At 32.7% G+C, this 16008-nt stretch overlaps 1 protein-coding gene across 2 annotated transcripts in view; it reads left to right on the plus strand.

Moving 5' to 3' along the window:
• CNTLN (centlein) overlaps positions 1-16008 on the plus strand; it is a 311202-nt gene that overhangs the window by 153485 nt on the left and 141709 nt on the right. For both annotated transcript variants that reach the window (XM_078436769.2, XM_078436771.2), the window contains exons 9-11: positions 3039-3215; positions 5035-5160; positions 15414-15535. In XM_078436769.2, coding sequence (XP_078292895.2) covers positions 3039-3215; positions 5035-5160; positions 15414-15535 — 425 coding nt within the window. The remainder of the gene's footprint in view (positions 1-3038; positions 3216-5034; positions 5161-15413; positions 15536-16008) is intronic.

Consider the following 16008-nt stretch of genomic DNA (forward strand, 5'->3'; position numbering starts at 1 on the left):
ATGTTAATAATAGGGAACCTGGATGGGTGAGAGTGGGAGGTACAGGACTCTCTGTAACGTCTGCTTAGATTTTCTATAAGTGTAAAACTGCTCTAAAAAATTAAGCCTATTTTAAAAAGCAGATTAAAGGGCAGAATTACAATGGTTTTCCTTTTCTTTTTAACATCTGAGTAGTATAGCGCAAAGTTACCACTAGTGAACTGTAAGGGATGAAATTATAGAAAGATTTCCCATTTATATTTCTCTTATCTAACCTGAAAATTTTATAGTCAACTTTTATTCCTTTTATTTGAAGAAAAAATTTACATTTTGAAAAACTTTTAGTGATGTGTTCATTGTAAAATTTATTACTTTTAATAAAATTTAAAATTTATTAAAATTTATTAATTCAAATACATGTGAAAAAAATAATGCACATATAATTTTTCCACTAAGAAAAAGCACTAAGTAAAACATTTTAAGGTTTATTTTTTTCCTATGCACGTTTGATGAAATCTGTTTCTATATAATATATTCGTTGGTAACTTGCTTTTCTCATTTAACATTTTGTCATGGATATCTTTCTGTATCAACCCTCAGCATGACTAGAATGCTAAGCCAAAAGCTTGATATGCTTTTATGTGCTTTGATGGCTTTGATGCATATTTCAAAATTTCTCTAGAAAATTTGTAGGGGTTTATAACTCCCACAACCATGTTCTCAAAATACAGAAGTCATAAACTGAGTGTGGCCAACATCTTAAAATTAGGAGATTTCTGTTAGAAGTCCTGATTCCTTCTTTTGAAAAATCAGCAGCTCTGGCAGTAGTGGGCCACATTCATTCCTCTAGGGAAACGGTTGGTTGGAGCTGAGTTGCTGTTGCCATATACCCTTGTTATGACCTGAGGTGAGGCAGAGTGTCATTTGACATTTCATTTTACTTATACTTTTAAAAGTGGTCATATTAAGAGAAATATGAAAATACTTATTGTGCATATATCTCTAGCAAAAGTGATAAAAGGAAAGAGGGGGAGAGGATAAGATTAAAGAAAAAACAACCCGGGAGAATGTAGAAGTTGTTTTGTGGATGTAAAGAATGTATATACGTGTTTAATACGTCTATAAAGCATCTCTGTTGAATGAATTCTAAAGCTATAATTTTAAAACAAACCGAAAACAACCCATTTTACTTATTTACTTACATTATCTTCCCAGCTTCTATGTGAATTTGAGTTAATCATTATTACAGTTTTTGAAGTTCTGTTATTGTTTGTTGAAGAATTCTGAAGGACTGCTCCTTAAATATGAAATCATTTATGATGATGATAGTATCCACTGTTGGAGCATTTTTAGTGTCTTCATGAATATTTGAATTTATCATTGCAGCTTCTTGACTGGATATTTTTATTTTTATATTCATATCTACTACATATAATTCATTATTAAATAAATAAACTATTTAAACTCATTTAAAGAACATGGGATTTCTTACTGGATACACCAATAAAACTAAAGTTATGTTATTTCCATTTTATTCTAAATTTTTGTTTCACCTTGAACAACTTCTTTAAAAATACCTTTGGTAAATGATAGGATATTAATATATTCTTCATAATTTTATTTAAAGGAACCTGGATAAGAGCAGGTAGCTTTTGAAAACTGTTCAGATTGCCAGCCCAATCAAACGGAATAGTTATAAACATTGTAAATTTGCTTACACGATAGGAAGAGAAAATAAAATAAATAATAATCATATGGTGATTACAGGTGGGAGGAAAGAATAGGGAAAAATCATTTAGAGTTTGAAATAAAAGTGCTTGAAGTATTTTAATTTGATATTTAAAGAACGGTACTGGAGTAAGTATTTAATATATTGTAAATGTGGTAACTACAACATAAACAACACTGAGAAAAATATTTAGCAATATAATAGAATGACGGTTGGAAAACAAATCAAGTGATTTAAATAGACAAAAGTGTAACAATGTAAATAAATCAAAGATGACCTCTCTCATAAATAATTAGAAGTTTGAATTAGGGCAGTTTTTTTCCCTATTCCCTAAAAAAAGAAAAAGTTAAAACCAGAAAAGGGTAAAATTTTCCAACATTGATTCAAAAAAGTTAAACATGTGTATTCTTCTGATAGCCCTTAGGAATATCATTTAGGATGGATAAGGTTTCCACATTTTAAATGAAACTATTTTCAGGGCTGCTTGCTCTATATCCAATATGAGAATCTTGTGATTGTAATCTTGACTTTCTTTGCTGGAAATCAACAAAAACTTTGTTTGCACTATGATTTAGTGTTTTTGTTTTTTGTAAGTGGAGTGCTTAATTTGAAATACAGTATGTGCATGGATTTTAATGGTCTCAAATATATTCAGTTGAGATGGTAGTAGAATTTTATAGAATGCTGGTTTTTTTGAACTGACATTTCTAAAAGATATCCTACATACTTAATTTTTCTGTGATTTTTTCTTATAATTACAATGTGATGCTTACTGTTAACAGATTATCTGACATAGTAATAAATTTCAAGAGAGAATATAATGGGCTGTATTGACTGAAAATATCAGAGTCTTTTGTGTTGATGTTATTAAATTATGATACACTGAAAGACAATTAGACCTATAGTGCTGTTGGTTTCCTTTTACCAGGTTTATATTCAGTGGTATTATATGACTCATGATGATCAAATGGTGGCTGGAGTATTTTGTGAAGAAATACATATGTGTATAATTGTATTTTTGAAATAATTAATTTACTTATGAGTGGTATATTTCATGCAACCATGCTTTAAATTTTTTCTTCTGCAAATCTGTATGGCAATATTATTTGGGAAAATATTTATACAGACTCTTGGCTATTTTATTGGAAAATGCCATTCTATTAGGATAATAGAAGTTTAGCTAATTCTAATTTATAGTTCATTATTGAAATGAAATTGTCCCTCTCTGAATACTTATTTATATAATGTAATATTATGGATAAGTGTTTGCACATATATAAATAATATACAAACATGCATATATATTTGCAGTTACGCTTTTTTTTAATAGGTATCTCAACGGCCATCTTTATCGAGCTTAGAAACTTTAATGGTCTCACAGAAGTCTGAAATCGAGTATTTACAGGAAAAACTAAAAATAGCAAATGAAAAACTCTCAGAGAACAAATCTACCAACAAGGATTCCTCAGAGAAGGGCATCTGGACAAGTACTGAAGGAAAACATAAGGTAGGGACATTTTGTCATTTTGTGAATTTGTCAGGATGAGGCTGGCAAGACAAGCAATGAAGTTAAAAAACAGCAGCATTTACTTCTCTGCTTATATTTCTGGAAGCTTGAAAAATGTTATATGCCAAATGCTTGATAAAAAATTGTTGTGAGTAGAGAGTTTTCCCCTTTTAAAAACTAAATAATATATCCCTAATTTAATTAAATATATTAGCAGTAGTATAGCTGTTTGCAGTAGATTAACATTCTTAGGTTAAAAAGTTTTGCTAAGTATATGCCTCATGTATTTAATTTATAGCTAAGCTAATCTAGGTAAAAAATCATTTTAAAGTAGTATTAGTTGTTAAAAGAAAAATATATCTTAATGTTTCTATTTCATTCAGATATGATATTTAAAATACTGCCCATGTAGATATAAATTATAAAGTGGAATTTGACATCAATTTATGGAATTTTATAATTTCATATTTAAACATGTAGCAACACAGAAAATAAGCAAATTTTCCATAGCATGTTTCTCATTTATTAGTGTCTAACTTTCCCTTTTTGTAGTATTTGTATTACAGTATATATACACTATAGTATGTATTCCTGTTAGGCTGCAAGAGAGTCTATGAACATTGACCAATATAAAAATTTTATAATATCACGTTATAAATATGTTATTGTATAACATTGTAAATATGTAAATTCTAGATACATAGAAAAGTAAGAAAATTTAGACATATTTTTCTCACACTTGTTACTTCAGCATAGAAAATTTTTTTATAAACAGAATACTGTGTTTTCCAAGATAATTGTTTTTAATTCTTTACATTTTTTTCTATGAATAGAACTGTCTTAATAAAGGAAGTATTTGAAAAGATCCAAGTTACTATTACAGTCTTATTTACTCCCTGTAATATTATTAGTAGTTTTCAGAAGAGTGAGCTTTATATATGTACATATGTATTTATTTATTTAAACATAACTGCATTAAACATTTCTTGCCATTTTGGAGTAGTTTCAGAGTATTGAGCTTTATTTAAATGAAAGAAAACATTCCTAAAATGGAGATACATTATAGGTCTAATTTGGTTGCTTGCTACATTGCTGAACTTAAAAAATGAAACACTTTGATGTTTCGTTGCTTTTAACAAAAGTCAAGAAAATGAGAGGGATATTTGGAACAAAATTTTCTTTCTTTTTCATAAGGACATGCAGTAAGTATGAACAATATGTTGCCCAGCTTAATAGTTGCTCTCACATATTCCTTCTCCAGATTGGTATATGAAGCTGTACATAATATAAACACACATTCTTGTCTCTAGTTAGCCACATTATAGTTAATGACCATATGGTCATTATGGTATAAGATCTACTGTCTGTTGTATTTATATTCCTCAAGCATATTGTTCCTTCAACTTCACAGTGTGTTAAACTATTTCAAAGGGAAAAAAATCCTTTCCCTCTTGTTTCTGGTTGTCCTATCAAGTGTAACCTTGGACCCTTATAGAGCAATTAGACCAGCCTCTATCCCCTCCTTTGTAATGAGGTTTCTTGCATTTCTGAGTCTATAACCCTTTAGTCTTCCCTAATGGGACATCATTATTCTGAAAGAAACAATGTAAATGTAAATGAATATTCTCATTAACGAGTCACAGAGAAACCTTTAGCGGTAGCACTGTGGTAATTCCGCTTGTTATTTCTCTGGTATTCCATGCAGGATTTTTTTTATAATTCATTATTAGTATTCAAAATTACTTGTTCTTTAATTTTGCATGTCTTTCATAATCCAGTGTTCCAACTAGTTCAACCATGTCCTTGTTTTATTCTCGAGGAACCACCTGTGAAACGTTCAAGGTCTTTGTCCCCAAAGAGTTCTTTCACAGACTCAGAGGAGCTGAGGAAGCTGAGGAAAGCTGAAAGAAAGATTGAAAACTTAGAGAAGGCGCTACAACTAAAGGTGAACATTAAATCATTTCTTTAGTAATAACCTTGCAAAGATAAAGATATACCAAAGTAAACATTCCCTTTACAAATCACTGCTTATCATTTATCTTTCCTGAATTTAATTACATGTATAAAAATGTATCATCGTTTGGTCTTGCGTCTTAGATAATAAAGTAACAAAAAAAATTTGCTGCTTGTAAGTAAATATTTATCCACTACTTTAAAATTGTTTGGAAAAAAAATAAAATTGTTTGGAAAAAAATAAAATTGTAAAAAAATAAAATTATTTGGGAAGATTTTGGCTTAATATTGGGAATAAATTTCTTATAGCTCCTCAGAGACAAAAAAAAAATAGAACTATAGCAAGTAGAGAATTTTTCATAGTTCTCTATATGTGATAAGCATATAAAAAGAAAAGTGAGTTAAAAACTATACTCACCTAGCTCAAGTCACTTACAATTGTCCTTTAAAGACAAATTACATAGTTAAAATGGCAAATATGTTATTTTTTCCATTTGACTATATTGAGGGTTTTTATTTTTTCTGAATTTAATATGGCTAAACTTGTGATTCTTTATGCACGACTACCCAAAGGCCTATACTATTTGAGAAGTAGCCATTTAATTGAATCTCAAATAGTTTTAAGACATTTTATGACAAGACCATTGTTTAACACATGATTAGAATCCAATACATTTAAAGCTCAGATTCTTTGTCATATAATATAGGTTATCCTTAGGGAGAAAAAAGTTTGTCTTATATTATGTGTGCTGTGGAATAAGATGTGGTTTTGAGGTATAGTTAACCTAAGCTACAATTAATACTTTTTTCTGCCTTTCCACTAAACAATAATTTATATTTATAGAGTTAAACTTTAGTTCTAAAAGAAAGGAAAATTATCATCTCTTTTTCTACAAAAAATAAAATGATCAGATGACATCAACTTGCTAGTATTTAACCTACTTGAAATTTATACACCTGGAGTTACTGATTTGTTTACTTGGTTCATTTATTATTACTATTTTTTGTAATCTCTATACCCATCATGAGGCTTGAAGTCACAACCCCGAGGTCAAGAGTCACATGGTCTTCCAACTGAACCAGCTAGGTGTCCCACACCTGGAGTTACTTGCTAATGTGTTTGTTTACTCAATAACAACTTACTGAGCAGTGCAACTAGCCAAACAAGTCACTTGTAAAAAAGGAGACTCTTAGATAACTATCATTCAAGACCCTTTCTCTAGTTAAGAAGATGCTATATGAGCAGTTTGAATCTAGTACATTAGTGTAAACATGGGAGTACACACAGGATATTAAGGGCATGTTTAGGAAGCCATGTTATCATCTTCCTCCTTTTGCATAATTCTTGAAATTCACATACCAAGGCTTCTATCCTGTATTAATCTGGGTTCTTCAGAGAAACAGAACCAGTAGGATAGAACCCTTTCAGTTTTCCTAATGAGGTGTCATTATTCTGAAAAAGATCTATATCTAATCTATATCTATATATCTATATCCATCTATCTGTCTATCTCAAGAGAGAGAAAGAGAGAAACAGACATAGATAGATTGATTTACTGTAAGGAATTGGGTCATACAATTATGGAGTCTGAGAAGTCTAAGATCTACAGTTGTCAAACTGGAAAGCTGGAGAGCCAGTGGTATGGTTTCAGCCTGGGTCCAAAGGCCTGAAAACCAGGAAGCTGATGGTATAAGTTCCAGTCCCAATCTGAATCTGAGTCCAAAGGGACAAAACCAATGTCTCAGCTAAAAAGCAAAAAAAATAAAAATAAAATAAAAGCATTCTTTCTTATGCAGCCTTTTATTCAACTCAGGCCTTTGGTGATTTGGATGAATCCTATCACTTTGGGAAGGACAGTATGCTTTACTCAGTCTTCTGATTCACATGTTCCTTTTGTACAAAAACACCCTCACAGATACACCCAGGAAAAATGATTAACCTAATATCTGATCAGTCAAGTTGACACATAAAATTAACTCACATAGGGGCGCCTGGGTGGCTCAGTCGGTTATGTGGCCGACTTCGGCTCAGGTCATGATCTTGCCGTCCGTGAGTTCGAGCCCCGCGTCAGGCTCTGTGTTGACAGCTCAGAGCCTGGAGCCTGTTTCAGATTCTGTGTCTCCCTCTCTCTGACCCTCCCCCGTTCATGCTCTGTCTCTCTCTGTCTCAAAAATAAATAAATGTTAAAATTAACTCACATATCCCACTCAATAGTAACAGATCTCCACGTACTTGCCCCCAAACTCTCTGAGTCTTGGACATGGCAGGAAGGAATAGAGCAATTAAGATATTTTTAGATCTATCCTCTTCTACCTCTTGAATTTCTTGCTTGAAAAAGAGTCTCAGAAGCATTGTACTAATTTCTTACTGCTTTTTCCTAACAACTACACTTTTGGATGAGGCTTCAAGCTTATTTTCAGAGTACAATTCTTTCTTCACACAATTTCTTGTTCATTTATACTTCTTCTGTATTCCTTTTTGAAGTTGGTTAGTGATAATTATGAGTTTCAAATGTATGTTTTCTTCTATAGATTTGCAAGATAAGGGGAAAATGCGAGTAGATGTTTTTCACTGTATTTTGTCATTTAGTAGGAAAGGATTTCTTGTTTTGAAAGAGCAAAATAGTTGAATGAAAAAAGCACTATAATCAAGACCGTTTATCCAAAGAAGTAGGTAAACAAAACCTGTAAAGTAAAAGCAATTCCAAAGAGAGTGATTGGGTCCAGGATACTTTTTAATTTACAGCCTTATTTTAGTAAGTATACCTATCATATTTAGTGAAGACACGAAACTTCTTCCTGTATTTCTCTTAATTAGGCTTTAGTATTAATATTATTACTGTTGCTCAAGTGCATGTGAATATAAGGTAAGATAAGAAGTAATGATGTGTCTGTAATAGTTTCTTGGGGCTGCCATGGCAAACTACCACAACCTGCCTGGCTTACAAGAACAGAAATTTATTGACTCAAAGTCCTGGAGGCCACAAAGTTCCAAAATCAAGATGTCCATAGGGTTAGTTCCTTCTGAAGCCTGTGAGGGAGAGAATCCATTTCTCTCTTCTAGTTTCTAATAGTCTCAGGTGTTCCTCCATGTATAGATGGCACTCTCCCTGTGTCTTCATACTTCACACCATCTTCCCTCAATGTGTGTGTCTCTCTGTGTGTCTAAATTTCTCCTTGTTATAAAGACACCAGTCAATTGGATTAGGACCTATCCTATCCTAAGGATCTCATTTTAACTTAATTACCTCTGTAAAGATGTATACCAAGGAGTTAGTACTCGAACATACCTTTCTGAAGGGGATTTATTTCAACCCCCAACAGTGTCTTATGGTTTTTAATATGCATTTTTTGGTCATGGTGCTCCTTTTGTAGACCATTACCCATTAATACCTATTGATATTTATCATGGCCTTCCCATATTAGTATTCTACTGAATACTGCTCTGCCAGAAGCTAATGGGAATATGACAGAGAAAAATGTTCTGTGCTCAATTATCATAAGCAGTGGATTAAAATCTCTTTTTTTTCTGTGAGCTGTTAAGATCTCAATGTGTACTGTGAATCTATAGAAAGGTATAATTTATTTCCCAGATCTACTTGATTATATTAATAATAGGTATATTAATATACCTATTAATATTTCACAAAAAACTATTGTCCATGGAAGATACCTGTTGGAACTACTAAACTAAACACATGCTCCATGGCACAGTAGATAGCTGTGAGCACTGAGGCTGACACGGGGTTTGATTCCATGAACTGTGAGATCATGCCTGAGCCAAAATCAAGAATCAGATGCTTAACTGACTGAGCCACCTAGGTCCCCTGCAGTAGATACATTTAGGTCCCAAGTTGATCACCAAGGTGGACTGTAGGGAAAGCAGGACAAATAAGCTTCTCCAGATAACCTCTACCATGGAACAATGTATGTGCACTTTGATATATTGAAATGCTCCTTACTGTATCAGTAGTAAGTCATGCATATTATTCTGATACTAGTAATGAATTATGTAAAAATATTTGTACATTATCTTGTTTAGCTTATTTCTGTGAATTGTTGTACATATTTTCAAGATGAGTGACCAAAGTTGTAAATAAAAGAACCAATAGTAATAAAAGAGTTGAAAACTGTTATTCTAAACATCCCAACCATTTCCAAATCCTGACTTCCTAAGTGTAGTTATCTAACAATGTATAAACTATAATTTGGAAAGCAATGCATCTGAGTTTTATGAAATCTTTACTATTCTTGGGATCACTAATGCCATGAATCTCTGTTTTATGGACTTTAATGCATTTGATAACTTGATTCTATTCTCACTTTTCTATACCATTTAATAACATCAGTGTGTCCTTTGAATATAGTTTATATGTCTTTTTATTTTTCAATGCTCTAATATGCATTCTTTATACATTCAACTTTATACACTTTGCTAAAATTAATCATCCGTGGAATCCTTGGTATTTTATGAAAGGTTTTTCTTTTTTTAACTTTTTAAAAACCTTGCTATTATTCTATGAAGATTGAGCCACTGTTTTATTAACAGTACTCATATTCTTAGTTTGCCTCATGCCTGTCATGGAGCCTTTGACCAAATTAGTAGATTAGATCAAGACTCATTTTTATTCTTATGAACTCAAAAGTAAAATTGCAGGGGCGCCTGGGCGGCTCAGTCAGTTAAGCGGCCGACTTCGGCTCAGGTCATGATCTCGCGGTTCGTGAGTTTGAGCCCCGCATCGGGCTCTGTGCTGACCGCTCAGAGCCTGGAGCCTGTTTCAGATTCTGTGTTTCCCTCTCTCTCTGACCCTCCCCCGTTCATGCTCTGTCTCTCTCTGTCTCAAAAATAAATAAACGTTAAAAAATATATTTTAAAAAAAAGTAAAATTGCAGATACCATGAAACAAAGTCCCTTGTTACAATCTTTCTATTTTCTAATGTTTTAGTCCTTCACACTTGTTTGTATATAGAAATTAGAGCCTCTAGTTTGGCTAGTTTAATTGCAAAATATAGTGAAGGTGGTCAGTAAGTGTTTTATTGAGTGATCTAATTAATAAATGGACCTAATTCAGTGACTGCCCTTGGGATATTTTTGAGTGTATCCTCTTGGGAAAGTGTAGCGATTAGTGATATTAAATATATCTTTCAGTCTTTACATTTGATTTTGTTATAAGATCTTTGGGTACAGTATTTCCCAAATGAAGTACTATGGTTTTGACTTAGGCAATTATAGTCAAATGAGACTTAAAGAATCATAATCCAAACTATGGTTAATTTGTATTTGTTATAATATTATAAAAAAAATATTTTGATTATTCTTTCTACACATTAAATATTTCTTTTGAGATAGTTAACTTTTGCCTGAAGACTTCAGCTAAATCTGTTCTTGCACTAAAATAGGGAAAAATGTTTTTCTTTGGATATATATTATCTATCTATGTATCTATTTATCTATCCTATATTTACATATCTCTATAATTCTGTCTATTTGTAAAGTAGGCCAAAGGAACAATAGTCTCTAGGACTTATTTAACCCATGTGTTAAAATTTGTTAGTAGCATTCTCAAAGGACAAATCTATGGATGAAACTGCATTTAAAAATAATAATTGTTATAAATTATGCCTATCAAATTGATTTGTGAAATAATCCCTAGTTTACTTTCATTTGTAATAATTTAGATCTTAGTAATTTTATAAGGAATATGTAAATACTCCAGCATTAGTTGTAGTAAATTATGAAGCATGCGTTATTAAAGGAGAAAGCTCCTCTATAAAACTACTTTCCCATAATCACTACTTAATGGAGGGAGCCCCCTATTTCAATTACTATAGAAAAATAAAAACTTTTTGCTAATATGAAATACATTACACCAAAGTTTTACAGAGGTGGCTACGGTGAGTGCTTTGTTTAAGTATTATGCCTAAGACAGAGTCTGGCATATTGTGGGTGACATTTAGGACTCAGGAAATTTTTATTGAGTCTTAATCTTCGGTTTAATAGCCTAAGATAGTTGATTTCTCTATAAGAACTAGGGAAAATATTGGGTATAAATTCAGTGATTAGTGGAAGCTGAGACAGTACTGTAAAATGCTAAAATAATGATAGTACTAACAATAAGAAACTCCATTTGTTCCATAGACTTAACAGAAGATTTTTTGTGAAAGACAACACAAAAAATCTGGATATCCCATTTGATTAATTTTTACTTGTTGGGCAGTCTTTTATTTATTTTTTAAAAATTTTTTTGGGGGTGGGCTAAAACACTTTTAATAACCATCACAGGTAATTTTGATGCAGGTGGTCAGTGGGCACCACTATAATTGAATGTTTTAACATCATTTTTATTTTTATTTTTATTTAATTATTTTTGTAGCTTTATGTAATTTATTTTTTTTTATTTTTTTAAATTTACATCCAAATTAGGGGCGCCTGGGTGGCTCAGTCGGTTGAGCGTCCGACTTCGGCTTAGGTCACGATCTCGCGGTTCGTGAGTTCGAGCCCCGCGTCAGGCTCTGGGCTGATGGCTCAGAGCCTGGAGCCTGCTTCTAATTCTGTGTCTCCCTCTCTCTCTGCCCCTCCCCCGTTCATGCTCTGTCTCTCTCTGTCCCAAAAATAAATAAACGTTAAAAAAAAATAAAAAATAAATAAATAAATAAATAAATAAATAAATTTACATCCAAATTAGTTAGCATATAGTGCAACAATGATTTCAGGAATAGACTCCTTAGTGCCCCTTACCCATTTAGCCCATCCCCCCTCCCACAACCCCTCCAATAACCCTCAGTTTGTTCTCCATATTTATGAGTCTTTCCTGTTTTGTCCTCCTCCCTGTTTTTATATTATTTTTGTTTCCCTTCCCTATGTTCATCTGTTTTATCTCTTAAAGTCCTCATATGAGTTAAGTCATATGATTTTTGTCTTTCTCTGACTAATTTCACTTAGCATAATACCCCCAGTTCCATCCACGTAGTTGCGAATGGCAAGATTTCATTCTTTTTGACTGCCAAGTAATACTCCATTGTATATATACACACCACATTTTCTTTATCCATTCATCCACCGATGGACATTTGGGCTCTTTCCATACTTTGGCTATTGTTCATAGTGCTGCTATAAACATGGGGGTGCATGTGTCCCTTTGAAACAGCACACCTGTGTCCTGTGGATAAATGCCTAGTAGTGCAATTGCTGGGTCATAGGGTTGTTCTATTTTTAATTTTTTGAGGAACCTCCATACTGTTTTCCAGAGTGGCTGCACCAGCTTGCATTCCCACCAACAATGCAAAAGAGATCCTCTTTCTCCGCATCCTCTCCAACATCCTTGCAACAGTTGTTGCCTGAGTGGTTAATGTTAGCCATTCTGACACGTGTGAGGTGGTATCTCATTGTGGTTTTGATTTGTATCTCCCTGATGATGAGTGATGTTGAGCATTTTTTCATGTGTCGGTTGGCCATCTGGATGTCTTCTTTGGAGAAGTGTCTATTCACGTCTTTTGTTGTTGGGCAGTCTTTTAAATTCTTTTTACTCAGAGCTTCTAGGGACTCTCAACACAGACTTTTAATGATTCCAAAACACTGGGTTTGTATGTAATCATTTCTAAGAAATTCATTGTAAAATAAGAGTTTGTGGGGAAGGATTTTGATTCAATGAAGAGTAATTAGAGAAAGCTATTTTAGAATTTAACAAAATATTCAGCTTAACTATGTTCATTTGAAAATTGTGTTTTGGGGGCACTTGGGAGGCTCAGTCAGTTTAAGCAGCCAAGGTTTGGTTTGTAAATTTGGTTTATGAGTTCAAGCTCCATGTCGGGCTGTGTTGACAGTGCAGGACCTGCTTCAGAGTCCCTCTCTCCCTCTCTCTACCCTTCCCCTGTTCGTGCTCGCTCTCTCTCTTTTGTGTGTATGCTCTGTCTCCCTCCCTCTCTCAAAATAAAGAAGTAAACTTTAAAAAAGAAAAGAAAAGAAAATTGTGTTTTGACATGAATCTTTTTAATACCTATACATTTCTTATAATTATTTTATTAATAAGTTTATAGTATATCCTGTTTAAAATCCTAATAAATCTGATTAGTTCTTAAAGAATTCTAATAAACACAATGAACTTATCTTCATTTATGAGGAAGTAACATTATTAATTATTACTTTTCTATTTGGTTAATTTAAATTATTTCACCTAAGTTTAGAAAGCTTATCATTTACAGAAGTAAAGTGATGTTTGGATTGTTTACCAACAGTAGGGAAAACTTAAGGTCAAGGGTAAATCATCCTGGGGTGCCTGGGTGGCTCAGTTAAGCATCAGACTTGAGCTAAGTTCATGATCTTGTGGTCTGTGAGTTCGAGCCCAGCATTGGTCTTTGTGCTGACACCTTGGAGCCTGGAGCCTGCTTTGGATTCTGTGTCTCCCTCTCTCTCTGCCCCTCCACCACTCACACTCTGTTAATAAATAAACATTAAAAATTTTTTCTTAAAAGGGGTAAATCATTCTTTTGTCTTAGAATAGGAGAGATATAAATAGCTTTTATTTTAAAGATGGAGAAACTGGGACACACTGAATTTTAGTAACTATGTCAAGATAAAATATACTAACTGTGAGCAGGAAGAGTTGAACTCTTATCAGCACTTAACACTCTGCATGTAATAGACTCTTAATATATGGTTCTTCAGTTGAAATGAGCAAAATTCAATTCAGTATCCTGAATTTTTAACCATGGTATTAAACCATGCTACTCTTTAGCAAGTTTGCAGTATCTGTAATCTGTTTATCTTCTAAAGCTCTTCAGGATAACGTTTATTCTGATTGCCCCTTTCAAGTGATACCATTCTCGTGCGTTTTCATCAAGCACTTCCATTTCCAGATGGCATACAGAGGCTTGGTGCACACAGGACTCAGATACTTCCTAATAACTACTTGAGAGATTTATTGAAGTTATCCTACTAGACCTACATTCAAAGTGGAATGACAAAATATCCATACTGTTGAGACAGGTAGAATTGCAGTAAAATAATGCAAACTCTGTAAGTATTATCTCACTGTTGAGATGAGAGGTAGATGGTTCAGGAATCCATGAATTTGGCTTCTTCATGATAAGGACATCAGTTAATACCTGGGAAAATGAAAGGGAAGAAAGCTAACTTCTGCTTTGTGCCTCTACCGGGCAAGCATAGTGCCAGTGGCTTTACCTGCATATTTGCTCATTTAATTTAGTCATCATTATTTAAATCTCTGTGCTCTTTTCAGTATTTTACAGAAAAAGAAATTGAATTAATTTAAATAGTATTCTTAAGACTATTCAGCCAACATGAGAAAGCTCTAAGAATAAATTTCAGATTTTTCTGACTGCCATGTGCCTACTCATTTCACCTCACCGTAATGTTAGAGAGTACCTGTTGCCTCCACTAAATAACTATACAGGTTCCTTCATATAGAAATATGAAAAAGTTTAAAAAACAAATTTGAAATTCACATGGTTAAATTCAAGGAGTTACTTTACTTTGAGAAACAGTGCATATGTAACATAAATACATCCTCTAGGAACTGAAAATTTGGCCTTGATAAGTTCCTTTTTGTGGGTATATCTAAATGAAGACATATTTCATGTACTCTATTTTGAACACTTAGAAGTTGTTGACTTTAATGGTATAACCCAGTAATGTTTCTATGACCTCTTCAAGAGTACAAAGCCCAGTTCTTCCATTTCGATTCTGTACAATGCAGCCCAGAATGTTACACTATGCTACTTCAGACATAGGTCCAAACTGATTTTTTTCCTCCTGTGTAATCCCTATGCTTTGTATTAAGCGAATCATAAATCCATGGGCAGAAGCATTGATCTTACTACGATTAGTGTTTTTACACTAATTCTATGCATTTATAATTACGAAAATAAAATTTTGTTATATACAGACTAATCCTTTTGTTGAAAAAGAAATTAAAATTCTGTAAAATTGACTCAAATATTTGTATGTGTACTAATTGACTACAGGGAAAGGAATGGAACTAATTTGACAGCAAAATTTTGAAATTACTAAGCTTAAAAAAAATGCAGTGCATCTGTTGAATTTACCAAGCAAACCTATTTTGTGACTTTAAGAATCCTTCCCTTTTTTCTGTTTAAATAAGTATTACAAATTAATTTATATTTACTGTTTACTTTCAAATTTCATATTTAGATGGGAACCTTTTATTTGCAACATTATACTCATACTTTTTAAAACTTGTGTACTTGCTTTTTTGTGTTCTACAGAGCCAAGAAAATGATGAGCTAAGAGATGCCCATGAAAAACGCAAGGAAAGGCTACAGATGTTACAGACCAACTACAGAGCAGTAAAAGAGCAATTAAAACAGTGGGAAGAAGGCAGTGGCATGTGAGTTACATAGCTCATAAAGGCATTTCCCTAAATATTAAATGGAATCGAGTAGCATCGTATAGGTGTTTTAATGGCTTTTGTTTGATTTTAAAGAAATTACGTGGTATTCAAATCTTTCTTGTGAAGTTTTGAATAGATAATACAATAAATGAAAGCAGATAAATATGCTAGCAATAACTATAGATATTCCTATCATTTGCAGATTTCATAATGTAGGTGATGATGAATTATTGTATACACTTAAATATCAATAGAGTAGATTAGTAAAGTAGATAACTTAATGCAAAATTAGTTCATACCCAAATGATTGAAAAAGTAAATAAATAAAATAATGGTAATACAAAGTTTATAACTCTTTAATTGAAAGACCAGAGAAATATGAAATTCACATATATAGTTAACTATCTTAAAACTACTTCAACCTAGTATGTAATTTGAAAATCTTTACTATCCATCAGTTTGTTCTGCAG

This window comes from Panthera onca, chromosome D4, assembly GCF_046562875.1.
Source record: "Panthera onca isolate mPanOnc1 chromosome D4, mPanOnc1 haplotype 2, whole genome shotgun sequence".
Classification (NCBI taxonomy): domain Eukaryota; kingdom Metazoa; phylum Chordata; class Mammalia; order Carnivora; family Felidae; genus Panthera; species Panthera onca.